At 39.7% G+C, this 27,183-nt stretch overlaps 1 protein-coding gene across 2 annotated transcripts; it reads right to left on the bottom strand.

The window, feature by feature from the left end:
* Window positions 1-174: 174 nt before the first annotated feature.
* Window positions 175-25,865, bottom strand: GOLGA3 (golgin A3). 2 transcript variants are annotated; one of them, XM_082293552.1, is made up of 24 exons: window positions 25,590-25,865; window positions 23,359-23,711; window positions 20,377-20,535; window positions 19,292-19,404; window positions 18,118-18,809; window positions 16,789-16,900; window positions 15,426-15,732; window positions 14,627-14,829; window positions 14,270-14,407; window positions 13,144-13,305; window positions 11,930-12,298; window positions 11,518-11,595; window positions 10,309-10,572; window positions 9,740-9,834; window positions 9,360-9,576; window positions 8,634-8,777; window positions 7,805-8,002; window positions 7,205-7,321; window positions 6,837-6,976; window positions 5,972-6,104; window positions 5,644-5,766; window positions 5,138-5,302; window positions 4,772-4,932; window positions 175-4,311 (listed from the first exon to the last, which is right to left on the bottom strand). In XM_082293552.1, the coding sequence occupies exons 2-24, from the start codon at window positions 23,486-23,488 to the stop codon at window positions 4,104-4,106; spliced, it is 4,428 nt and encodes a 1,475-aa protein (XP_082149678.1). In that variant the 5' UTR covers window positions 23,489-23,711; window positions 25,590-25,865; the 3' UTR covers window positions 175-4,103. The 2 variants fall into 2 exon arrangements, with proteins under 2 accessions (XP_082149678.1, XP_082149677.1); XM_082293551.1 differs by having other exon boundaries at window positions 20,254-20,535; window positions 23,359-23,709.
* Window positions 25,866-27,183: the final 1,318 nt, after the last annotated feature.

Genomic DNA, 27,183 nt, shown 5'->3' with positions numbered 1-27,183 from the left:
TGAAGTTTAGGTGTGTGAAAAATCAATACCCAATAATGTAGTATTTCAAAATAAAGAGGTTTTTTTCCTTAAAGGGGGCTATACAGCATATTCAGCATCCCAACATAAAAATTACTGCCCAAAACCAAAAAGAAGATGGTAACTCTTTTAAAATAGAAACAACATGGGGCCCTTTAGCAAAAATAGTTTATTGCACAAAACTTTTAAAGGAATCCCTATGCACATAATTTTTATAATCAACATGCTTTGTATGATCATAAACATTAATTGTACATAGTGTAACTCCTCCAGCCCCTGGCTTATCCATTCTTCAAAAACATGGAATTATTAACTTCTATCTTTACAAACACAGCCTAAGCAGACATTACTGAATGTCATACATGAAACAGAACCATTTCATTTACAATATCCAGAACATCTTTCCCTTCCCTAGAAATCTGTGCATCTGTATTGGAAATGAGGCTGCCCAAGACTCAAGTGTTGCTCATTAGTAGGAGGCAGTGATCAGATGACAGCTGATAAGCATTAGTAATTCCTCTGAACAGCAATTGCTTTCACAGGAAAATACTTAAAGACTCTGATCACAGTAAGTCACATGCAACTATTCCCACTTTCCCCACAAAATCAATAAAATATACATCACAAGCTTCTGCATCTCCAGGAGTGAATTTGTCATCTTTAAGGTAAATTTATATTGATAATACTACCTGTCCCCAGCACACCTTTAACGTTGTCATAGCTAACACTAAAATAACCATGCCACTGCAGTTCTCTCCCCTAAGGAGGAATATATAATCTATGACAATATGAACAATAGAACATTCATCCTGGATATTACTTTACACATGTGAAAATATCATAGATTTCTGCTAGGATATTGCCTAAATAAATAGTATGGGATCAGATCCTCCCGTTGCATGAATGGATAGGGGGCTCAGCTGATCCCAATACAGTGCACAAATATTTCCAAGAAATCTGGAAGACAACAGAATGGAGCATTATGCAATATTCAGCAATGCCAGGGTCTCAGTAACATTTTATTCCATTGTAGAGTTGCTGGTCTTTGTTGTGATTTTTTTTTTTTAATGCACAGTTATTCAAGAGCCCTCAAAAACTCAACAGCATCTGAAAAAATAATGCGCAGCTTTCAGCACTTGGGAACATTGTCACATTGCTGTGGCATTTCTCCTTCACTAACTTGACTTGGTTTAGTAGGTAGCAACCACTGAAGAAACACATAAAATACATTCTATTGCAGTGCTTGAAAAAGGAAAATAATTTTTAAAGAGATTATTCTTCAGGTTCTCCTGATTATTTGGCAGGGCTGTGACAGGCAGAGGGAGGCAGTTTTCATTCCTACAACTATGTTATTTTATTGCCTAGACAGCAGAGACCTGAAGTTTTGTAGACTGAGCATGCTCAGCCTCAGGGTGAGGCTTTTTAATAAAGCAGCAACTATTTCTCTGGGTAATTAAAAACATAGCTGATGAGCTTCAAAGAAAAGGCCTTGCTTTTATCACACACTGCATGCTCCTTCTAGAAGACTTCCCAGTGACTTCTGTAACTGGACTTAGTACCTCACCAGATTTAGACCCTCAAGTCTGTCCTTCATTTAAGTAAATGACATGGTGTTTCTGTTTGTAGAAAAAACACATGGTGAATGTAACAGGACCATACCCAGTGTCCACATACTTCCAGAGCAGGTGGGTCAATGCAGGAATCTAATCCAAAACAGCTCCCTCATCTTGGAAAGGGAAACACACATCTAAGGCTACTTGATTGTGCAAGCTCAGATGTCTTCAGGAGCTAGTGAGAAACTGCAACAGGATGCAGAATGGATACAAAAAGGAGAGCTGACATTCAGAACAACTATGAAGGTTTCTAACAATTCTGGCTTCTTTGATATCAGATAAAACCTTTACCCATACAACCACTGCCGAACTAACAGATTGGAACATAGTGGATTTTGAACTGTAGGCAATGTGTTTAATAAAGTGAACAGCAACATTAACGCTGCAACAAGTAGTATTTTAAATCCTGGACATTTGGTAGTTTTTTCTGTACTGAATATATTATTCACTACAGTTGGTTTTTTTTCTTTGACAATACTGTTGTTTGGTTTTTTCCTTCTTTGAGCTTAATATACAGGTAACTTCAAGAACATGACAACAGCAAGCTAATCAGTACCATTTACTCTACAAGTACACTGCAGCAGTGTGCAGACATGTCTTAAACTAGTCTGTAAAGCTTTTGAACTGTTTGGTAAATCCATTTCATGGGCACCTAATGCCACACCAATGCATTTCTTCCTTTACCAATTTCAAAACCTTGACTGTCAGCATCACTTGACTTTGATCCCAATAAAATATAAGTTAAAATCCAGTAGCTGCAGGGCATGAAATCATTCAGTATAAACACTTTTAGTGCAAAGTGTTCAGTTGGACTAGAGCTTGAAGTGGTAGTTATGAGAAATCAGACTTTGGATAAATATAGGTGGGTTTGGGAGTTTTGTTTGTTTGTTTTTTACCTTACTGCTAAACAAAATGCAATATCCTTCCCCCTCCTATGCAACAACCAAATCCAAAACCAGCAACAGCCTCTCTGGAAAAATACACGAACCAAAACTTTTTTTTCCAGCTTCTGAATCCACTTGTACTTAATAGACATTTTTTTTTTCTTTGTAAACACCAAACTATAGTGGATATAATGGACTAGTTTATATTTTAAGGACAAAAACATTCTAGTACATGAGTTGCCACTAAATCTGCCAAATACCTGAACACTGAATTTTTGAGTGAAGAGAAGGCTGGCTTAACACTGCACTGTGAGCCACAGGGAGCAATGGGACCAAAGATGAAGGAAACTAAAGTGAGCTGCTTTAAAAGTAACTTAGTCAAGGTGCTCTGCAGAGGGGCTGCCACAGTACCAACACTTCCATTCACGGTGGACACCTTGTAATAGAGGGTGCAAAAAGTAGAGGAAGTGTGTGGGAGAAGATAAAGCTTTTAAAAATAATAATTTTATAGGCATTAGAATTATGTCTTTTAAAGTAAAAATAATTACATTTCTAAAAGCTCTGGCTTTGGGGGCTAATTTCCCCAAGCCATTTGTACGGTATGTCAAAGAAGAGCAAACTTAAATGTAATATTAAAACAATGACAGTAACAAAACCCCTCATTGTAGCCTTAACTTACAGTATATAAGCATATTAAACCAGATATTCAAAAGTCAGAAAATTATGATTTTTTCTTTTATATATATACACATATATATGTATTTTACACACATACTTTTTTAAGGGTGTCTACTTCAAAACTTGAAATAAAAAGGTGCAAAGTATTTGTGCAGTGAAGCAAAGCTCACTACTGGCCTGTGACTGTAAGAGAAAAACATCAGCAAACATCCCAGGCAAATCTGCCAAAGATACCAACTGCTCTGCATTGCTTGTCTTTACAGTCTTGTTTCTTTTGCTATAGGTCAGAGGTCATCTTCAAAACTGGAAATGGCTTACTCAAATACAGATATCCATAATCTGAACTTCAAGAATAAGAGATTATAAGAGGGACAAGAGAATGCTCAGCATATGCAGTTCTCAACCACTGTTAATGGCTGAACATGAGAAGAACTTATTTTTCCCTGTAGTTTGGCTACAACCCAAGATGGGGGAAAGAAACACATCCTACTCCCACAAATGAAAAAAAAATCCAAATAAGAAAACCTAGCTGTTACATAATTAACAGTAATTCCTTAACAAACTCACCCAGATTGAACAATTACGTACTTGGAACCAGATGCTCCTCCTGACCTCATTTTAAATCTTCATGTGCATTTCTTACTAAACCCTCAAGTGAGCTAGATTCACCACTTGGCAGTACCCAACATGACAGAATTGTTATGGCAAGGTTTCAAACAAACCCTTAGAATAGCACATTCTTATTACATCAGTTACAAAATATTACATCACTTTCTCAAATCAGTGCCCTTCGCTTCTACAGGCAAAAGCACAACTCCAAATACCATTTTAAAAAAATGAAATAAATAATTTTTATAAAGATTTGTTTATATACTTAAAGCAATAGGATGAAAGACAACTGATAAGGAGGTTATAGTGTCAAAGCTTCCTTGTCACTAACACTACAATTCTCGTTCTTTTCATCTGCAGTAGGAATCTCGTGCTGGTCTGATGCAGTTGTGGGACTTGTAGAAGTAAGGTCCATTAACTTGCCCTCAATCTGAGTCCATGAAGACATTGATTCATGTACTGTAATGGTGTGTTCCTCCATCTGGCGCTGAAGGCTGTCCATTTCTTGCCTTTGAATGTATTGAGAACAAAAAATGCAAAAATTAACAAGCAGAAAACTGACTGCTAAATGCAAGATCAAAAAATTACTTTTCTGATTCTTGATACCTACTCCAAGACTACCTAAGATATAGCTGTATACAAGAGTAAGAAATCTACAAGAAGCTTAGGAATTGTCTACGAGCAAAACAAATACAATATGCTTAATTAAAAAATATTAGTAGCTGTTTCTGACTTTTTTCTGCTGTGTACTATTTACAATGGACATTTTGTTTAGTTTATTGTAAAGTCTTCTTTCACTATGGTAATAGCCATATAAGCAAGCACTTACAATGACAGAACATCCCACTGTCCTAAATATAGTCCCAATAAAGAATTAATTTTACAAATCCTTTCTTCCTCATGGTGGCAGCTGGTTTCCTGAAAACATTTTTAAGATTATTTAATATGGTTTAAAATAACAGGCCATACTTTAATTGCCGGAGACAGCTGTTCAGATTCTTTAAAGGCTCCTTGCTCACAGCTGTTGGTTTCAACAGTTCTTCCAGCAAGGCAGCAGGCACTGGACAATCAGGAATCTTGACTGGAGTCACAGGATTGGAAGAGTTATTCTCGCCTTTCAGTTCTTTCCTCTGGTTAAAGGAAAAAAAGAAGAGTCAGAAACACGATTAAGTTATTTCATCAATATCATTTTTCTCACCTAGAATCTCACATCACACTACTGGTACACATCCTCATTACAGATCAGGAATCACAGGCATATTCATGTTAGGTTATTTAAGAACATTAGCAGAGGATTTTCCTGTACTGTACAATGTGTTCTTCCCATTTAAATACCTTCTTCATCTTGCCATGCTTCAGGTCCAACTTCAGTTGCTGGTTTTGCTGCAGCAGTGACTTCATGCTGTTCTTCAGTTCAGTCACTTTAGCTTGCAGCATAAACTTATCCTTCTGAGCCACTGACAGGTCTTCCCTCACCATTTCCAGCTCTGTCTTGATATTCTAAATGGGAAGAGAATCAGTAGGATGTAGAGAAACAGTATAAAAATTCCAGCCAACTAATGTTTATATAATTTTTTCAGTTTCCAGAGGAAACTAGAAAAACCCAACACATAACACTGCTGTTTGAAATGAATTTGCCATGGCAGAAAATCAGATACTAGGTTAAGTCAGTAGCCTATTTCAATGGCATAAAGGTTGAAAAAAAACAAAGGTAACAGCACAGCCAAAATAAAAATTTAGAAAAAAGTATGCTTTTAAAAATTAAAAATATTGTTTTAATTATCCCCCTACAGCAATCAGAATTTCAATCCATCAGAATTTCCACTGGCTCGACTAAATACCTGCAAGACAACTTGTATCCCTTCTAACTCCTTGTGGCTGCGCTGTTCAGTCATGTCCAGCTGCTGCTTAAGTGTTTCAATTTCTCTTTCTTTTCGTTCTACTTCCCACTTCAGGTCTTCCACCTACCAGGGCAAAGAAAAAAAAAATAATTGGAATTATCTACAGGTGCAATCAACCACAAAATCTATCAAAAGAAATATATTCTTATGTCTAATAACACCTTTCCTAAGAAAACCTAGCAAAACTTTATTAAAAACGCTGAATTAAAGACAAAGTCATAAAATGCAGTATCAATACAGATAAACACAATAAGTGTTCACTTTTTACCTCCTGGTTTACTAGAGGCTGTTCACTAAGTTTGTCATCCAGGTTTTTCTGCAGAACTTGGAGCTGAGATCTGGCTTCTGCCAGCTCTTGCTGAAACTGAGATACTTCCTGGGAATGTTTTTCATCCTCTACCCTGCACAGCAAGATTAACAGACAGAGCAGTTATTCAATCTGTTCTTTAAAACAGGAATTTCACTGGGTTAGCCATGTAACTATAAATGTCATGACCATGCATGGAACCTGGTTAATTACAGCTCTGACTGAGGGCTTTGCCAACACATTCATAGCAAGAGTTAAATTACAAAAAGATTTTATGAAAGAGATGTATAAATATTAAATATTGAAAAAAGATTTTACTAAATTCCTTGAGCACTGCTAATAGTCCATTTACAAACAACAGATTATGCAGTAAAAAAAAAAACCAAAATCCTGTCAGCAATTTTGCTTTGTTTTTGGAGGAATAGGGTTAAGTTTATATCCATTTTCATGTAGGTATAATAATTTCTTATAATTTAAGAAAAATTTTTATATACAAGCTAATTGAATTTTAATACATTGTGGAACATAGTCAATAATCAAATTAATCAGAGAAGAATAATAGGATCTATATAAATTGTTAATCCTTACTAGTAATGTGAAATAGTAGAAAGTGGGAAAAAGCAGATAGTGAAGCCTAAAACCAGTGTACCTCAAGTCTAACTGAATTGTAAAGAGAGAAAAATGCAGGTATTTGCTCAGAGCCCAAACAAGCATCTGACAGCCAGGCTCTGCTGGGGAACGAAGGGGCAAACCCAAAAACTCACTAATGTGCACCTTTTTCAGATGATTTGTTTTAATTACTGTTCTTTTTCAGACAATTACTTACTGCAGCTTGTCCACCTCAGCCTGCAGGGCCTGGACCAGCAGTTCTTTGGCGTGGAGCTCCTTCTTGATCTCACTGAGCTCGAGCATCGCCGCCCGGTGGTGTCGGCGGTTATGGGCTGCGTCTGCTTTGGCTGCTGCTTCCTAACAGGAGAAAGAGATGCAGTTTTATTTTGTTTTGTCACTGTAGCATGAATCAGAAAGGGAGCTTAACACAGGACACAACAGAGAAGGCATCAACTGATCTTTCAGCCACTGGCTATCGTGACAGAGACCCTGCAGGAAGTAGAATGTTATAAAACAGATTTAATTCCAGATACTTTTAAAATACCTTTAAATCACTTTCTAAGTAAATAAAAGATGAGCCATTACCTGCTTCTGAAGGTCTTTAACTTTTAACTTTTCTTTCTCTAGGGAAGCCTGTAGAGCTTGAATAAGTTGTTGCATTTGCTGATCCTCTTCCTCTTTCCGCTTTAGGACTGCCTGAACCTGTAACACATCAAAAAAGCAAATGCACCTTTTGTGTGGGCTCACTGGAAGTAGAGGAAATATAAACACAAACCATGCAGGGATTGCAAAACAACTCGCTGCTGTTCACTGATCACTCTTTCCACACAGTACCTTCAACATTAAAAGTAGCTATGGTTAAATGGTAGCTCATTGCCTATGTCCCCATGAATGTATTACTATTGGCATAAAAGTGATTTATCTCAATGAATCCATATGTAACAGAGTTTGTATGTTCTGACTACCTACACTTTCACTATTGCAAGTATTGTAGTGACATTTTATTAATTTTTTTCCAAAGAAAACTCTGTTTAGTGCCAGGTCCCATTTCTGATCTTTTGTTCAGCCCCCCATATTGCTGCTGTTATGCAACACATGGAGGACCCAGAGCTGGAGAAAATGCACTGACTTTGTACAATATGAGCCAATTCCTTTCTTAAGTTATTACATCAAAAAGTCAAATACCTGTAGATTCAGTTGTACCAAGTCTGCCTCTCTTTTTGCTAATGCTGTTTCGAGGATATTATTGTGCTCCCTCAAAGCAGCGTTGGACTGACTGAGACCTGTAAGTTTTCCACGTTCGTGTTCCAGTTCAAGGGTCAACTTCTTATTAATTTCTTCTAAACGTTTTATCTTCTTCCTGAAGCCTCTAGATTCCTGAAGCTATAGTCAAAGGAAAACACAAATCAAACAAACATAACCAAACAACTTCAGACTACTATCACAAAAGAATTGAGAGTTAAACTCATTAAGCATTTTGCTTTTCCAGAGTGGTTTTTTTTTTTTTCTTTTTTTTCTCCTTTAAATGAATATCAAAAAGTAAGTTCACTTTGGTATTTTTTCGTGTTGGAAGACTAAAATGCTTGCTAGAAAGAAGAATCCAGGAGTACTGTTCAGGTGCAAATCCAGAGTAGTTGATACATACAATTTTTTTGTGCCGCTCTACAACTGAACACCACCACCTGGCCCTCAAAATCACTGGGGATTCATGACTCCCAGTAGTTCCAAAAGCTCATGATTCATGTATCCTCACTGTCTCATGACCAGACACAGCTGGTATCTAATACAAGAAGCACTCGTCTCTCCCTATACATCCTCTTTCCCTATAAGACAATGACTCATGAAACCAAGAAGAACCAGCACAAGACAACAAAATTTGCAAGTATCACTGACATGATGTTTCCTATCCAAGATTCTGATTTTCTCCACCGTTGGAATAAAACTTTGGTACTAGAATTTCTTAGGCATTTTTTATTGTCATATGCCCATCTACGAAGCAAATTGAAGCAATCACCTCATCCTCAAGTTCCAGGACTTTCTCTCTGTACTCTTCAAGCTCCTGGCTGGTCAGTGAAATCACTTCTTGCAACTCTTTTTCCAGCATCAACTTACTGCTGCTCACAGCTCTCAGTTCTGTCTTCAGAGCTTGAATCTTCTCCTAAAGACAAAAGGGGTCACACATGTGATTAGTGCATCACCCATCTTCAGGAGTCACTTCTGCTTTGGTTACAATGTCTACTCCTCTAGCAAATATGAAATGAGGTGGCTAGTGTTTAGTTTAAAGGTCTTGATCAGAGTTTTCCACCACTACATCCAGCTACTGCTATTGGTATATTTGATATCTTGCTCCATTGGTTCAAGAAACTGGAGCTTCCCTCAGTAAATTAATTTTCTTATCACAGGCTTAACATATATAAATAAGCTATGGCTACCTTGAAAAACTTTTAGCTGTCAATGAAAAAAAAGCAGTAAGTGCTAGAATTTTGGAAAATCTTCAGATACTAACCCTTAAAAAAAAAAAGGTAAAAAAATCCCACCAAAAAACCAACCAAAAAACAAACCAACAATAAAAATTCATCAGGAAATCTAGCCTCAAATATAGTTAAAGAAGTTCTCAGTGCTCAGAACACTGACACCATGTCTAGCTTTATTTTCCAAATATTTTCATCACTTCAGGGTGAAATAGTATTTCAAGACATATAGCTCTGTCTTTGTACAATGTCAGAAGACATCTACATACCTGAGCAACCTGGTCGTTCCCACCATCAGTAATTTGTGCTTTTAGTTTGCTCAGCTCTGCCTCAGCAGATTCCTTTGCAGTAAGAGATTCCTGCAGCCTCCGACTGAGAATGCTGACTGCATTCTCATAGGCTTTGTGTTTTGCTTTCATCTCTTTCTGAGCGCTTGTCAGGTCTGACCCGAGACGCTTCATTTTCTGTTTCTGCTCTGTAATGGCCCTGGTGTGAAAGAAGAAGAAAACACCAGGTAAAAACAAAAGCTGCTTGACAAATAGTACTACAAGATTAATTTTTCCCATGACCCAACAAAACCCAACATTTGAAAGCCAAACATGAAAACCAAATGCTGTAGTTCTTTTGTCTGTGCTAAAAGAACACTTACTTCTTTGCTTCCTCTTGCATTTGTTCTACTTGTTGTTTTAATGCCTGATTTGCCTCAGCAAGAGATTCCATTTGCTCCTTATCGAACTGCAAAGACTTAACAGGAAGGAAAAGACCCGTGAGCGTAAGAACAAAAGCATGTTTGCTGTGTATGTTTGATTATAAAAGAAAAAGCATGAAATTTCAAAATTACTTCCATCTCTAAATATAAATGGCTCTCCAGTTCTCCATATTCTCTTTCCCTTTTATATCCTCTTTAACTCATCCCTCTGAGGCCACCACTGTTAACACATATGAACAGTGTTTGGATTTTGTTCTCGGAGTTCACTTTAGGACCAAGGAAACTGCTTCAGCATCAGTGCTTCTCTCCACTTACACGAGATGTTAGTAAGCAGTCATGCATTTACAGAACTTTGCTAGGTATATGTTGAAATGTCTAGACTATTTTAAATATATAACCAAGAACATTAACTTGCAGGTGGTTATTCTGTTTGTTTCCAACATTACTAGAAATAGCAGTGTATCCTGGATGTAACACTCTCCAAGTTCAGGGCTCTACACCTTCCATACCTGTAGGCGTGTTTCCATATCATCTCGTTCTTTCTGCACTGACTGGAGGTGATTTTCTATTTCCACCATTTGCTGGTGAACCTGAGACACTTCCTTCTGTAGTTTTGCATGCTCAGATTCGAGGGACTGTTTTTCAACTTGGATTTTCAGCAGCTCTCGTTTTATCTCCTTCAGCTCTGAGTCCAGCCGCTTCTTTGTAGCTTTCAGCTCACTAATCAGCTGGTCCTTGGAACTTGCATCCCTCCGGTAAGCTTCCACCATGACCTTGCACACAAGAGTTTCAAGAGGACAATGACACTTCTGTTTCAGCTTTGCAAATTTATGACTAATTTACTACATTCTTTTAGTTTGAGGAGGGTGTGTGTCATACAAACCAGCATCAGCTTCTGTATTATATTTACTCTGATTCAAAGGCTTTTATGCAAGCTCAGATATTAAGTAACAGTTCATATCAGCAGTTCATTAAAAAAACACCTCAGTGTTCTCTGCAGTACAGGATACTCTTCTTCACATTCTTTACGGAAACTGCATTAATTATGTGCCATTTTTAAAAACCAAAGTAATTGTAACAAATTAACCATCCCATGCACACAATTAGTAACTTTTACCCTAAGAAGAGGGCTTAACTGTAACTGACAGTTTAAACAGCCTTCCCAAACTTAAAACGTAACAAGCTAAAACAAACTTTGACATTAGGTTAATAAGCAATCAAGCAGCAAATTAATGGTGTCTTATAAATAAGACACATATATGTGCAACACTAATGACATACCAATTTCATATTACTGTTTCAAAACTGTAAATTCAGAACAAAATTTGCAGTAAAGCACTTATTTACCATCTAATTACTGAAGCAACTATGCTTTCTCAGAGCTGCAAGGAAATGACAACGCTTGAAGACTTACATGAGTGCTTTTGCAGAAGCAAACCTAACGAACAAACCAAAGAGATTTTCTTTGGTGGGTCACTTAGCAAACTCCCTGAAGCCCTATCAAAGCATTAATTGGTTGGTGGATCAGCTTTTACATTAGCTACAGATAAAAATTCAACTGTAAGCTATACAGTTTCTGTATTTTAATGTCACAAAGTTCTGTGATACAAAAAGGAGATTCAGATATCCTCACAACCCCCCCAGAAGTACATGCTTTCACTGTAAAATGAATTGTATTCCTTGGGTTTATGTCTTGGAAATTTCTTTGTTTTGCTTACCTTCTGCTGCAGGAACTGTTCCTTCACTTTTTGAAGCTGTTTTTTGAGGCTGGCATTTTCTTGTTGCAGATTTTCCACCTGCCAGAGGGGGAAAAAACAAACATTGCTTAATGTGCCAAATGTCATATTCTACTTGATTTCTTCAGTGAGCGTATCTGTCTGATTTGTAACAATTGCCTAATCTAACAAAGATCCTGTTTCTGACTAAGCACCTCAGTGGTTAGATAACACAACATTTGATACAGAAATACATTCACCAGGTCACCACACTGGCAGCCAAATTACTGCATAGGAAAGATGTTTGACCCACAGTGCCACAGAAAAGAACCCACTACAAAATTACTTCCCAAACTATGACCTGAACTCCAAATTATTGTGTTTTAAAACTGTGAGATTTCAGGAAGATCATTACCTGGCTTGATTTGACTGCCATTTCTTGCTTCAGCTGCTCCAACATTTGTGATGTTACTTCTGTATCTTCTCCAAGGCGCACTGCTCCCTCATCAAGTTGCTCTTTACTTGCTTTTGCTGCCTGCAGAGCGACTTCCAACACAATCTTCTCATTCTGCAAATACTGGATCATGTCATCTTTAGAAGTAGCATCACTCTGGAACTCTTCTAACCTGGCCTTCAGTTCATCATACTGTGTTTGCAGGTCATCCAGGGACTGCTCTTTGGTGTGCAGTGTCTCTTGGGTTAGAGTCAATTGCTTCATTAGGTCGAGGTGTTCTTGCTGCAAGGATTCAAGCTGCAGATCTCGCTGATGCAAAGTCAACTTGACCTGACAAGAAATATTATTACAAAATATTAAATAAGAAATATTAAATTAATACAATTAATTAATACAGAAAAAGAAAATAGAAATAAGAAATATTAAATTAATACAAAACAAAGGTTATCTTTGCAAATGCACTCTAATCAAAATCAAGTGTTATAATTAATATTTTAGCCTCTAGGAGAAAATAGCAGAAGGTGGTAATATTTTTTAACTTTCCTAGGCCACTTCTATTTGCTCTGTTAAGGGTATTGACTGCCTTGTGCAGCATCTGTTACCTTACAGGCTAAGCATGACCAGAATGACAAACCTAAAATATTCATAATAGTCATTGTATTCTAAAGTTTTGCTTGAAAAAGGTGTCCACAGTAAATTCAGGTAAATTCAGCATTATTAATAATACCATATCATTACATGGAATGTAGTACTGAGCAATCACATACTTCATCTCATTGCAGCCCCTGACATGCTGCCTACGTAAGGTTACAAGGTTAAAGCAGGGCTCTGTAAGTCCAAATGTATATAATGATATCCTGACTGCCTAACAACTTTGAACATGGATCTATGGTTCTTGTCCATACTTAGAATAATCACATACTGAATTCACTAAAAAAAACCCAGCATCTGGCAAAACAGCAGTTATGAAGTTTTAAAAAAGTATTATTACTGACATGGTTGAAAAAAAGGCCTTTTTACCTGGAACAGAGTGACTTTAATATGCACTTCAGTTTTGCAGCAATCTTTCAGGTTTTAAAAAGAAGTTTAGAGCTCAGTATCTATTTACTATTGCTTTTTCTACCAAACAAGTATTTCCCTTGGAACCCTTGGGAAGTTGATTAACAGCAGTCTACCTTTTCCAATTCTTGCTCCAGTGTTGCTGCAGAATCAGCCATCTTCTGAAGCTGTTCTTTCTCATCCTCAAACTCCTCTAGTTTTCTCTGCAAGTCTTCTTCCACCATGGTTTTCGCCTCCTGGATCTGCATGAAGGCAGCTTCTTGATCTAACATGTCAGCCTGTATAGAGAAAGCATGGAATCAACTTCTACGGTTTCAATGGAGGGGAAGGAGTTGGAAAAAGAAAAAAAAATAGGAAAAGAGAAAAGTAGATTATGAAGAAAATTTGTAGAAGAAAGACACAAACAAAAATAATTCTGATGTCTGCCTGATACACCTGTATGCCTCTACTGAAGTCACTCATTCCTATACTTAAAACACCTTAGAATAACAGTGAATGTCTTGCATACTTGTGACAATCTGAATTCCTATTAAATAACACCTTGTCCTTTCTCAATTGATGAGCAAGACGTGAAGAAAAAGAATCTTTATTAAAATTAATTGTTTGGAAAAATTCTAATACAAAAGGAATTCCTTGGACACTGTAGCTACTCAGGAAATAGCAATTCCTGTCATTTACACAAGCTATCAGTAACACTGCAGATGGGGTGCTTCCACTAACCTGCTGCCTTACTCTCCTTTGAGACAGAAGCAGGAATGTCACAGAAAATCAGGGGAATTTAAGGTTCTAAAGAGCTTTGGAAGTGACTGAACTGAACTTCAGATTTTACCCAACTTTTCTTACTGGAGGGAAGGAAGGATAAACCTGATTACTGAGCAATTTCACACATTTAAAAAGCAAATTACTGATTTAGATTAACTTCCAATTAAGTTCTCTTGAAAAAGTTCATGAATGAGCAAAGGACAACATTTACATTTGCCTTCAAAGTTCAATTAAAAACAAATACCAGAACTGCAAATGCAAGGATCACCTTCGAATGGAAAATATATGGCCTTGTTCCCTCTTATTGTTAATATGCCACACAAATTTATTTGCTCTGAAATATTTACTGCTTTTATAATGCAGCATTTGAACCAGTTCATAAGAATTCTATGTGACTTTGCCAGAATAGCCTTGACTTTGCAAAACATAAATACACAACCTAGATAGAACATAACTCATGAAATCCATCTACAACCATACCTCAATATTTTGTAGCTGTGCTGCAATACGTTCCTTTTCTTTAATGGACCTGTGCTGGGTTTCAGTCAGCTGCTGAGACAGTGCCACATTCTCTAGTTTGAGATGTTCCAACATACCTGCTTGAGTCATTTGCCCAGCCTAAAGGAAGGAAAAAAATCACAGATTAATACCAACAGAATTTAAGAATTTCAGGGAAAAAAAAATCATGTTGAAACTGTGTGTGCCTTATTTCAGCTACTACTTTCATGGCACTGGTGCAGGCAGGCCATTGTAGAAGGGCACTAAGTTGTCCTGTGGTTAAAACTGACAAAAAAGAACAGATTCTCAGCTCTCCCATATACAAGTAAGTGACAATACCTGTATATTGGCCATCTCACTCTGCAGCCGGACACGGGCTTCCTGTGCCAGGACCAGCTGCTGCTGGTACCACTGCCTCACATTTTGGAGAGATGTGATCTCTGTTTCAGATGCCTTCAGCTTGTTGGTCAGTGTGGTCCGTTCCAGCTGCACCTTCTGAAGCTGGGTCTGCAAGGAAGCCAACTGCTGTCGCAGGTCATGAACTAGGAGAACAAAAATGAAGAACTTGGACTAGCACACCCCACTGTGCTGTTTTATGCACACTTTTTCATGGATTATTGCTATATTGTAGGTTTTTCTACTTTTCCTTTATTGTTGAACAAAAGCACATATGTCTAATTACATAAAGATTGGCTTTTCCTGCCAAAGTGCTAGAATCCAAGGTATCGGGTCATAAGCAGAGTAAAATTAAACTAAATGAATCACTTCTGTAAGCATTCTCAGTTCCTTAGTTATGAAAACATCAACTAACTAAACATCAGGAAGTAGGTGTCCTGGCATGTAGAGTCATCATTACAAATCAGTATTTGTACAATTTTCCAAAAAAACAACTAGGCCACTGTCTGGACTAAATATTTATGCCTCCCTCTCCAGGCTGGCAGTGGCAGCTTGCAAACTGTGACACTTTTGTGACACAAAATAGAAACCAATCGTCTTAAAATTCAGACCATTTTATTAGTATGATATCAAATAAACACAAATTAAAATTTCTTTTTCTTCCTGGACTTCAGAATTAGGTTGAAATAAAATGATTTATGCAACAACAAATTTTTAAAGACTGATATTTACATCATCCCACCTGTGCTGTCTCTGGTGAGAACATTTTTTTGCATATCTTCAACCTTCTGCAGGAGTCTCTGGTACTGCTCCTCTGCTAACTGCAGATCATTGTTTGAAGAAGCCAAACTGGCATTCTTTGCTTCCAAGGCATTTTGCAGGTCAGCCATTGCTCGTTCCAGATCCCAGCAAGACTGCTTTAATGTGGCCACTTCTGAGCTCAGAGATTCCTGCTTCTGCTGGCTGTTTTGGCTGTGCTCCATCTGTGCCTGAAGCTTCATGTTCAAAGCTGCAAGTTGGGCTTGTAGCTCAGCCTTCTCTTTGAGAGCCTGAATGTGTCCAGAAAATCAAAATACAGAAGTCTCATGAGAAAAGACATTAATGGCTGACTAAAAAAGATGCCCAGCAAAATGGCTTTGATAAGGCAAAGACCACTTGCTTGTAAAAAATTCTTTTTAAAGCAACATCTCACCTATCAGGTATTTCAAATAGTCAAAGAAAACACAGAGGAAAGAACATACAAGACATAGAGCATTGCATATCAGTAACCACATCAGCATTTTTCATAAAACACATATTTCCACACTTTAAGGAAGAATGCTTTGTATTTTTAATGCTATACCATCAATTAAAACAAAGAGAAAATACTTATAAAGACATTGCTAGCACTGCTCTGGATTTGTTGTCCCTCTTTTAATTTGACTTCTTAAAAAAAAAAAAACCATACGAAAACCCCACTTTCTTTTTTCTTTAAGGTAATCTTTGAAGACTTTACCAACTTGATACTAATCCTCTTCACCATCTGTACTGTGTTTATGCAGTAGTGGGGGTCTACAAGGGGTGGTCTCTGTGAGAAGCTGCCAGAAGCTTCCCCCATGTCCAGTGGAGCCAAGGCCAGCTGGCTCCAAGATGGGCCCACCACTGGCCAGAGCTGAGCCCATCAGTGACAGCAGAAGTGCCTCTGGGATGAGGGATTTCAGAAAGTGAAAAAAAAAATAGCAGAGGAACAACAGCAAAGATAAGAAAGAAAACTGTGTGAGAGAAACAGCTCTGCAGACACCAAGGTCAGTGCAGAGGGAGGGGAAGGAGGTGCCCCATGCTCTGGAGCTGAGATTCCCCATCTCTCTGGGAAGAATCTCAACCCATGAGCCTTTCATTGTTATTTCTTCTCTTCTCTGGCCAGCTGAGGAGTAGAGTAACAGAGCAGCTTTGGTGGGCACCTGGCATCCAGCCAGGGTCAGCCACCATGGCATTCTTGTAAAGTACCTTATCCAACAATGTTTTTACAAAACACAATTCCACAAGTAATGAGCAAGAAGCTCTTGAAAATTAATTAAAATATTCATCTGATTTGCTGAATACAGAATTCCAAATTCATTTTCTACCTGATTAGCTTCTAGTGAGAGTGCTTCTAGTTGCCCTTCAAGTCTCATCTTCTCCTTCATAACCTGCAACATCTCATCATGAGTTCCTGCGATAGAGCTTTCCATAGAAACACTGGAGACAGAGACAACACAAACACAGTTAGAGGGCTAGAATACAACTCTTGTCTAGTTGAAGAAAAGTGACACTGAAATTAAGAGGTACTCAGACTCCACGTGGTTTAGACTGTAGGATGTTTTTTCTGGCTTTATGATAGATCCAGAACACAGTGGAACAACCTCTGTTAAAAAGAGAAAGCAATTACATTCATGCTAAAGTTTTATACTCCAGCTTTCTGTACTTGCAGCAACTAGAATCTAGTGTGGCACCATATGTTTGTTATTTCACAGAAGTGCAATCGCTGACTTCATCATATTCTGTATATACAGATCCCATTTTAAGCAGACAACTGGACATGATGGGATCACAAAACCTCCACAACTATTCTCTATCTGCTTTAATTTGCCTGAGAAATACCAACAGCTTCTGCAATAGGAGGAAGAACTATTTGGTATAAGGGATTCTTTATGCTGGTTTCTTGCTGTACTGCCAAGGCATCTTGAGAAAAAGATCTTCTCTCATTACCATAAGAAATAAATCTAAGCCAGAATAATCATCAACAACTGATTGTACACCTCAACATCTCTGGGCATGACACTTTATTCTAACAAAGCGGGGGGGGGGGGGGAGTATTTAAAAAAAATTCAAAAATTTCAAAAGTAGAACATATAAAACATGCATCTACAGACAACTTATAAAAAGCACACATTGTTAAGGACTTCACCAGCCATGCACTTGCTTTCTGAATCAGTTTAATACCTGTCATACACATATAAGCTTGGGAGACTAAATCTTATTCTAAAAATAAAGAGGATAGGGTATCTAGGACAAGACTCTTGGCATTTCTTAACTATGTGAGGTCTGAAAGGTACATGCACAGATAAGGAAAAGGACAATACTAAATATTACTGAGGCAGTCAACTCTACACTTTCAGACTTTACAGACCAAGGCTTGTGAGTGATTCAGAGAATGAAGTCCTTCTACACAGACAGAAACAACTGCCTGCTGTACATTTAATACAGTCAGTGGCAAAAATATCTTTCTCTAAAGATATACTTAGTAAATAGGTACTCAAGTGAAGCGACCTCTCAGATTCTTTTAGAATTTGGAAGCTAATAACAGACTTAATCACAGTGTAAGTTAAAACTGGATCTAAAGTTAGTAGGAGGTAAGAGTAATAGGCTGCCTATTCCAAGAAAATATAATTAACTAACAATGTGATCATTCTTACCTGCTAGAAATACTGTCTCTCCTGCTCCGTACCTCTCCATTAACTTCTTGCTCTTGGGCCTGATGCTCCACTGCTGCAGCCTGCAGCACCTCACTGATGGAAGGAAATTGCCCCATTGCTTCAGGATGTATCTTCTGGCCATTTATTGTATATGGAGTATCCTGTTTGCCTTCTGCATTCCGTAAACTGCTATACAGCCCTTTCCCTGACACACTGCTGTAGGTAGAGCTGTCGCTCTCATTTCCATCCAGCCTCATTCCCACTTCACTCCCATCAATCTCTGAAATGCTGTCTCCTGCCAAGGAGGAATTCTCTATTCGATCATCCACATCAGAGGGCAGACTGATCTCAGAAACAACTGATGTTGGACCACTTCTGCTTTGCGTCAGAGCCCCCCCAGATAAATCAGTAGCCACAGAATTCCCAGTAGCATTTTGAGTGTCTGAATCTTCAGTTCTGTAGTCAGCCAAGGACCGGATCTTGCTGGCCTTAGATTTTGAACTTCTTCTTTCTTTTGACGATGCTGGAAGTCCCAAGCTACCCAGCTTTGGCCCCCTGGGGACACTGGTCCGCAAAAAGGAGTATTCTTTTGTCATTGCTACAGTGCTGGCTCTTGGCAGGATTTCTGGATTTAACATCAGCTCAGGATCCAGGGTGCTGGAGGGACGGGTTTTAGATGTAGACTGACTCGACTGAAAGAAACGAAGAGTTAACAATAAATTCCAGAGTGCTAACTTTAAAATAGCACCGAAGACTTATTTTGCTGTAACTTAAGATATAAAGCTCTACACTTCTACACCGATATTAAATATACATCCTTTCATAAACAAGGTAAATTATATCAGCAATTAACCCTATCAACATTCAGTGTATATATATTGAAAATGTTCATGTGAAACTCCTAAAGGTAACTGAAAATACAGGCAAAATTGAACATTTAGGTCACTTTAAGTTTGGTGTCGGTTGCCCCTCCCCCCCCCGCCATTTTAAGTCGCACAAAAAGGTACATTACTGATGAGGTAACAGAACCAAATTTTGCCTGTTTAGAAGAAAAAAAATGCTTTCTCACATTTGAGAAAACTACTGAATGTTTTAGTTCAGGGCACAGAAATGGTAAAAGTTTCCAAGCTTCTCAACAAAACTCAATCTAGAAGATGTGTTGTGTGGTACTCACTCTTTCTTGATGTCTCTTCACTCGGTATTGCTTGAGCTGTTCTTCCAGACGCCTTCTTGCCTGAAGTCTGATCTGTTCTTCATTCTCCAATGGCAGTGAAGACTCTACTGAGCCTGTGAGGGAAAGATACCTTCACAGTCAAACAGAAGACTCCAACACAGGCAAATGGAATGCAAAAGGTAAAAGCCCCTTCTACCATTGGCAACATGCTTCATGCTTAAGCAAGGAACAAAAGGAAAGCCCACTGACACACACCTCAAACGACCCTCTGCAAATATATCCTTGTGTAAGCACTCATAAAGCCTGTGGACTGCCACTGCTCAGTTTGCAAATGCTATAGTTCCTCCACAGCCATATGACAAGAGATTATGCAGCAAGAAAAAAATATTGCCGTCATTTAATCTCACCTGTCCTGCATTTCTGACAGTACTAAAATTATAAAACTAAGCAAGACCTCCACAGTCCATTCATTCCCTACAAGCAGTGGCAAATTGTTCCCTAGATACATTTTCTTACCTCTTATTAACTCACATTAAACCTTCCCTGTAGTAAGACTTTTAGACACCTTAATATAAAGGCTTTCCCTTCTCCCCCCTTCATTGCTCTTCTCTCCCTTCCTTTTTTCTTAGCTTAAAATCACATGGTTCTGCTGGTTTTTGTTTTCTTTTTTTTGTCACCTGTTACTCCTAATAATCAAGAAGATTAGAATAGCTTCAGCCCCAGAAAGCGTGAATTCCCCTCCAGTGAAGAGCCAGTTTTAAATGGTAAGGCACATGCCTTAGCTGCAGCAGAGGGTGGCTTACTGAAAGAAAATGAATTGTAGTTCTAAGTAAAAGTTTACTGCAAAAATGAAGTTTAGTTCAAGCTTAAATGATGTTATAGAAGTCCAGAGCCAGGCTCAGAGTAAAAAAAGCTTTATGCAGCAAGAGAAAGCAGGGGCACCACCATAAACAGATGCTTACACAATTCAGTTTCTTGCATGGGAAGACTTAGTTTGAGAGACTGCAAAGCTTCTTTTCTAAGAGCTATGCCCTCAGCACTAGTTCCCTGAGACTTCCTTAGGCTGTCATGGAAACCAGTCACACCTGGGGATGACTCTTCACCCTGTTCACTGCTGGTGGGATCAAAAGATACAGGAGAGTTGGGGCAGAGAGACTCTGGCCCATTCTGGCAGGCGTCCACTTTGCTGTTTATCTCCAGACTTCCCTCTTCATTTGGCACTTCATTGATGTTATTACTGGTAGCTGGAAAAGGAAGTTTTACTGAGCCATACTTTAAGTCATACCATTTATGTTCACACCTCCACCCAAATACAATGCACTGTTGCCTTTATATTGTACAAATATGGAAATTGCTACTGACAGCAACTGGCAGGAGAAATTTCACAGAGGATTTTTGATTCTTTACTTTAAAAGACCAGAACAAGTACCTTTCATTTGCTTTACTATGTTGCCCTCAAGCAGGACCTCAAAAGTCATCATATAAGGTATCTTGAAAACTTCACAAAGGTTTTTAAATCCTGTTAGGTTTAGAAGCATGAAACACCGTGTGTAAGGAACTCTGAGGGGCAACCTGCTACAAGTAAGGCTCAGCAAGCTGCAGGCCTGTGCTGAATGATTCAGCTCCTTTGATGTGCTGCTGGGCACTGGGGAGAAAGCATCCACCATCCTGATTTCCAGCTTGGACCAAGCAGTTTCTCAATTTTAAACTGAGTTTACATTTTTTCAAATAGGACATCTTCATCAAAAGTACAGTAGCAAAGCTCATATCTATCAAAATAATAAACCTACCAATTAAAACGCAATTCAGGAACCACTTCAACACCAATTTTATCCCCACTTACTAGTATTTTTCTTTCCCATTAGAAAAAATGCATATTCAAAATCAGTCAAACATTTCACAGGCTTTTACTCTGGATTTCTCACACTTTTCTATTTACTTGGCTGGGGACTACTAACATTTATGAACCTGCTGTTGCAAAAAAAACTGTATATCTAACTTTAATTTAATTACTATAGATCTTAAATGAGCAGAGCACTGAAACAGCCATTGCCTTTCTGTTCATTCCCACACCACGTTATCGCTGAAGTAACTGGAACTCACTGGAATAATATGGAAGATGTCATTATTTTTTACTAAAGATGGTGGAAAATATTTAGCATTTATGATCACAAAGTATTTGCAAGTGCAAAAATCAAGTTCCCACCTCTGCAGTGCATCTTCCCTTAAGCCAGCACAGTGTGAACCAGCACAGAGGAAACTGAATGAGGAAACTGAATTTAGGTAGAAATAAAAAGCTTTCAGTCTTAGGTTGCCAAAACCCATCGACTCTTAAGATTGGAATCAAAATACTTTTGAGTATCTTATTTGTCATGCAGACAACATTTCAGACCATTTAGCCTTAATCATTTCTCTGATGTAGACCATCATATTGTCACAAAACCAGCTGCAGGCATGGAAAGGGTGGGTTCAACAAGGATGTAAAGGAGGACAGAGGACAAGACTGCTTTTTAATGACTAACATTTTAAAACTAGAATATTGGCAAAACCAAATTTAAAATAGGTGTCAATGCTAAGAATAGCCACATGAAGCCAAAAAGAAGACAGCTCATACGTGCAGAAATATTGTTTCTGCCCATCTCAGAAGCTGCAGCTATTACTGCATCAGGTTTATACTTTATTTACACTTTTTCTTCACAACAGTGAGTGGTATACATACACAAATGGGATGCTGGAGCAAAATTCTGGAGGAGTGGTTTCTGGGCAACTTCCTGAGGCCAAGAGACACTCAGCATCTAAACACTCCTTGAACTAAAGTCATTTAAAGGCAGTAGTGTCAATACAGCTGCAGTCTTTTTAGAAAAATGGGCAAGGATACGCAATTAGAATAAAACCAGTAGAAAGATACACTTTATCTATTTGTTAGCCACAACTCGATTGTCCAGCACAGGAGATGACAGGAACGTGTCATCTCCAGCTTCATAAAAGATTGAATGAGTCATCACCTAACTACACTCTGCCACTCTGATAACGGGCAGCATAAGAAAAGCAAATAAAGTCTCAGGCTTCCTCTCTCCTGCCTGTGACAAGTTGACAAACCTGTGGTACCAGAAGGCCCCAACCTCATCACGTCACCTCCTTTTACAGAAGGAACCACTGTGCTTTTGTGTGTCTACGCAGCCACAATGTACACACGCCTCCACCCAGCCACCCCCATATCCTTATACACCAACATACCCTCAGACTCCTGCCAGGGAAACATGGAGATTTCAATTCAGTGCAGGGAAAATACTTTCACAATGAAAACACTTAAATACTGGAATGGGCAGGGAGGCTGCTGAACCTCCCTCTACAGAGACTTTCAGAATTCAACAGGATGAGGCCCTGAGCAACCTGATCTTGCTCCAGAACTAGGTGTGCTCTGTGCAGCAGGTTGGACTACATAAGCCCCACAGCTCCCTTCCAAATCAAGTTTGATTCTATAATCTACTCAGATAATGGACTCTAAAGTTTCTTGTAAACAGCTGCATGATTATTTTATAATAAAGCTTGTCTACATATAAAAGTGACTTTGAGATAAATTGGAGATTACATGCCAGCATCTCTCTTTCATAAAGGGAAGCTTAGCCAGACATTTTGAGTTTTATCTAAGTAATTTAATTTATTAGGAAGATTTCTTCTGCCAGAATAAAGTGCTCCAGTCACAAGCTTACTCTGGAACAGTCATTTCAGAACTGCTCATTCTAGAGAGTTTCAGATGTACACTCTTGGAAACATTATCTGAAGACATACTAACACCCTGAACAACAAGTACTCACCTGACAGCTGATAGTATTTAAGTTAATAGTTTGGTTTTGCTTTCAAAAGAACAAGTTCTACCGCTAAAAAAACAGTTTTACACACACACAGAGCTATAGACTTCACCAAACTTGCTTAAAACTGCTGTACAAGAAATTCCTGACCTCAAGGAAAAACATCCTTCTGCATCAGCTGAACAATAAAACAGATGATTATATAAAAGCCTGGGTAAGACTAGGAAATTATTTGGTGCATATTAAATAACTTACTGTTAATTTCATCTGTAGTAACTAGCTGAGACTTGGCTTTACAATCTAAAAGTTCTTCAGAGGTGCCAGGAGCCCCATTACTGCTTCTGTTCTCCAAGTGAACATCCTGCTGGACAGATGAGGAGTCCATGGTAAAAACGATCCAGACCCTTGGAAAGTTCTTCTTCTCAACAATTTGCCACCAAGTGAGCTACCAAGTCCTGTTTCTCTCCATCAGCAAGAACAGCATCAAGACGTCACACAGGAGCACAGTTCTGAGCTGTAGAGCTGTTGGTGTGCAGCAGGCAGCTGCTAACTCCACATCACGGAAACAGCTCGCAGACAAAGTCGTAATCACCAAGGAGCTGCATCCTCTAGAAACAATACGTAATGAATTTACAAACATTTACTAGAGCTCTGAGAATATGAGTTAAAAATAAAGTAGTGCCCACAGACAGAACCAGGACATGGGTAACAACAGAGACAATGAAATACAACCAAATATCCAGATTTGGGAATAAAAAGTGATCTGTTTATGCTCACTTTTTTTAGTAGCATTGATGCACTGCAGAATGATGCAACAGATAATATTTAGCAAGAGAGCTGATTTAAAATCACTGTCCCTTTTAATGGAAAGGCCTTTTTGGCCTCTGAGTTAAGAACCAAGCCAGTACTCGGAGTAGCATTTTGCTCTGTAAACAATGGTGTATGTATATATGGAAGCATGCCATATATTTCATTTCAAGGAATGAGTTTCAGCATCTTTTGTTAAAATGAAGTATGGAATTCAGACTTAATTTTTTAAAAATAAATTACATCATTACTGTTTACTTGTCTGCAGAATAACAAGTATGAATCACTGTACAGAATGTGAACTACTCATTACAGCACACGTTGGCAGTCAGAATGTGGCTTGGACTGCAGCTCAACACTGCCTTCTCCTATGACCAGTCAAGAAGAGGATTTCCAACCACAGTTTACAAAATTTTCAAATGATTCTCCAGAGATTCAGATCTAAACTCTGGATAAAGATCCCACCAACTAATACCATCTAACAGAAATTGTTCTATACAGTCACTACAAGTAATTAAATTTTGTTCCGATAGTTACTGACAGATGAAGCCAGATTACAAAATCTTATTGTTATTTACTAAAGAAACGTAAGAAATCCCCAGTTTAAAAAAAAAAACAAAAAGGGGGGGGCTGGGGGGAGGTTGTGGGAGAATGTCAAATCAGGAATATTTTGACTGCATTTTCACATGAACACAAACATTTTGAACGACATTTCTTCCATATCTCCAGGAAGCACTTGTGTAACTGCTACTGTGCCACACTGCCCTGGTCACCCAGCAACACCACCATCATCTCCAAAATGTTACTGAAGCAGCAAACAGCTCAGGGCACACAGGAAAGCACAGTTATGTAGGTGACCCTTAGAGAGGTGAGCCGTGAAGGAGCCAAAAACCTGGAGCACCTTTCTAAACAGGAAACCTCCATCAAACAGAAAAACGAATACCTTCACTGTGATTTGTTACTAATTTTTAAAGATTTGAGTATAATAAAGCTTTCAATAAAACTCCTAGAACTGCCACTGTACAGCAAATAGATGCTACATGACAGGTTACAAAGAGGAATTATAGACAAAAGGTAAGGAATATTTTGGCTCCTTACACCTTGGCAAAACCCAGCCAATACGAGATGGTTTGTTGTCCTTGTCATAAAACATTTATGTTTTATAAAATATAATGTTAATTTAAACGTAATGTTAAACATTAACGTTTAAATAATCAAGGTGATCAAGAACGGCTTTCTTTTGTACAACCCACTCCTAATACTAAAGGTTCGAGCATGTTGGCCTCAGAGTCCTTTCATATCGCTGTGCTGCGCACAAGTAGACATACATACACAGAGACGTAGGCACGCCACGGGAACACAGCAATAACCCCATAGGGAAAGAGCTGTACGAAAACCACCGATTTTGCTTAAAACGAACAACCAGGACGACAACAGGTCCCGGTCACCGACCGGGGAGGCGCCGGCAGACACGGCCGCGAGGTCCCCGGGCCGGGCACATCCCTGGGCGCCGGCAGAGGCAGCGGGAGGCCCGGGGTCGCAGCCCACGGAGCCGAGCCGAGCTGGGCCGGGTGGTTCCCCGCTCCCCGGCAGCCCCGAGCACCCCGCGGCCTAAAGCGGCCCCCGGTCCCCCCCGAGGCACCCCCGCCGCCCCCCATCCCGGCCAGCCCCCCGCAGACCTGGGGCCGCCCGCCCGGCGCCGGCTCCTGCCCGAGACGTGGCGCTGCCTGCGCCGGGAAGGGGCGGGCGGGGCAGGGCGGGCGGTGCAGCGCGGTTCTCCCTCCGCCGCCGGCCGGGCGCTGCCGCCGCCGCCGCCCAGCTCGGGCCCGTACGGAGCCCTGCGGTTCTGCCGCCCCCGCGCCGCCGTCCCGCGGCCCCCGCCGGGCACAGCCGCGGCCGAGACCCGGGCGTTCCGAGGCGGCGGCGAGGCCGCCGGGCCCGTGGAGAGGCGACGGCTTTTCCACACGGACCCTTCCGGCAGCGCACGGGGGGAGGGACGGAGGGGGAGCGGCTGTGGGGCCGGGCCGCCCTCAGTGCCCGCTCGGGGCTGTACCGGGCGGGGCTCTGACCGGCTCACCCGTCGGGGTCGTGGGGCTGGCACCGACTTGCATGAATTAAAATTAAGTTGTGCATAAAATTGAAATATCTTTGTGAAAGTGGTGCGCCCCTCACAGCCTCCTGTATCTGCATCATTCATGTTCCTGCATTAGTGTTGCCTTTTACAGGGTCAGAGTCCAGTGACATGTCCTGTAAATGTCACGTTTTCAGCATTCCCGACGGCCCTTTCCTCATAAATCAATCCTTTGAGTTTCCAGCGTCTTTCTGGCACTGGGCATCCCACAAGTCCTCTGGAGTACTGGGAGCTGGTGCATCGGAGCACATCATTTCATAATGAAAACTCCTGCTAACGTCATACTGCCACCCTAAATATAATTGCCAGGTAATGAGCGTCCACTTTGCCAGGTATTCCTCTGTTATCAACCTTTCCAAATTATCCTTATTATGAAGATGAATCCCCTGAGCTGTTTCTCTAGGAAGATGGGAGGCTGTTCCACAAGTCAGAGGGTTGATAAACCAAAACACCAGCATGCTGTTTGAACTGCAAAATTGTTAACCGAGCTCCTGGATATTGGCAGCAACTAGGTGTTTTCCTGTACACATTACACAGCCCTCTAGGCATTATTTGGAAGAGAACAATACTTTACAAACTTAAGTCAGGAAGAGGACTGTTTTCAAGTGCAAATGCATGGCTGTAAGAGAGGCTCCCAGCGGTATCCAGAGAAAGTGTATCTGGATTCATGGGACAGCCTCCTGCTGTTCTGCTGCCTGAGCCAGATGCCTGTGTAAGTGGGCAATCCCAGGCTGTGGATCAGCATCAGTGTCAACTGAAGTTTGAACTTGGCTGAATGCTTGTTTGGCACTGAGCTTGTAAACCATGTGCAGGATGTTGAATGTGTGAAGGGGAGCGAGGATCTCCTGAGAATCGCGTGTGTGAGTGAGTGTTTCAAATCTTTAGTAGCGACCTTCACTGGATACTCTTCCACAAAAGTTGCCAAGAACAATATCGTGAGGAAGACTTGAATGCTTGATCTTCATTTGATCTGGTTTAGATTTTCTTTTAAGAATGTAAAAGCTTGAAGTTTTGTCTCTCGCAGAGAACTCAAAACCAGAAAACAATAACTAACAGAGAACTGAATTTGTTGAGTCACGAAAGTAACTGTTCTCTTCAGTTGGAATATTTGCCTATGTTTGCTTCTTGACTTTGATCCCATC

Source organism: Coloeus monedula, assembly GCF_965178545.1.
Source record: "Coloeus monedula genome assembly, chromosome: 18".
Lineage (NCBI taxonomy): Eukaryota > Metazoa > Chordata > Aves > Passeriformes > Corvidae > Coloeus > Coloeus monedula.
The sequence above is the reverse complement of the archived record's forward strand: the minus strand, read 5'-3'. Positions and strand labels throughout refer to the sequence as shown.

Bases quoted from the DNA above. Each gene is read 5' to 3' on its own strand.
- GOLGA3 (XM_082293551.1), bottom strand. From the start codon at position 23,488: ATGGACTCCTCATCTGTCCAGCAGGATGTTCACTTGGAGAACAGAAGC. The intron at 18,810-19,291 runs GTGAGTACCACA...CGTTTCTTTCAG, and splicing joins TGAAGAGACATCAAGAAAGA to TCGAGTCAGTCTACATCTAA. The intron at 4,933-5,137 runs GTATTTAAATGG...TCCTTTAACCAG, and splicing joins AGCATGGCAAGATGAAGAAG to AGGAAAGAACTGAAAGGCGA.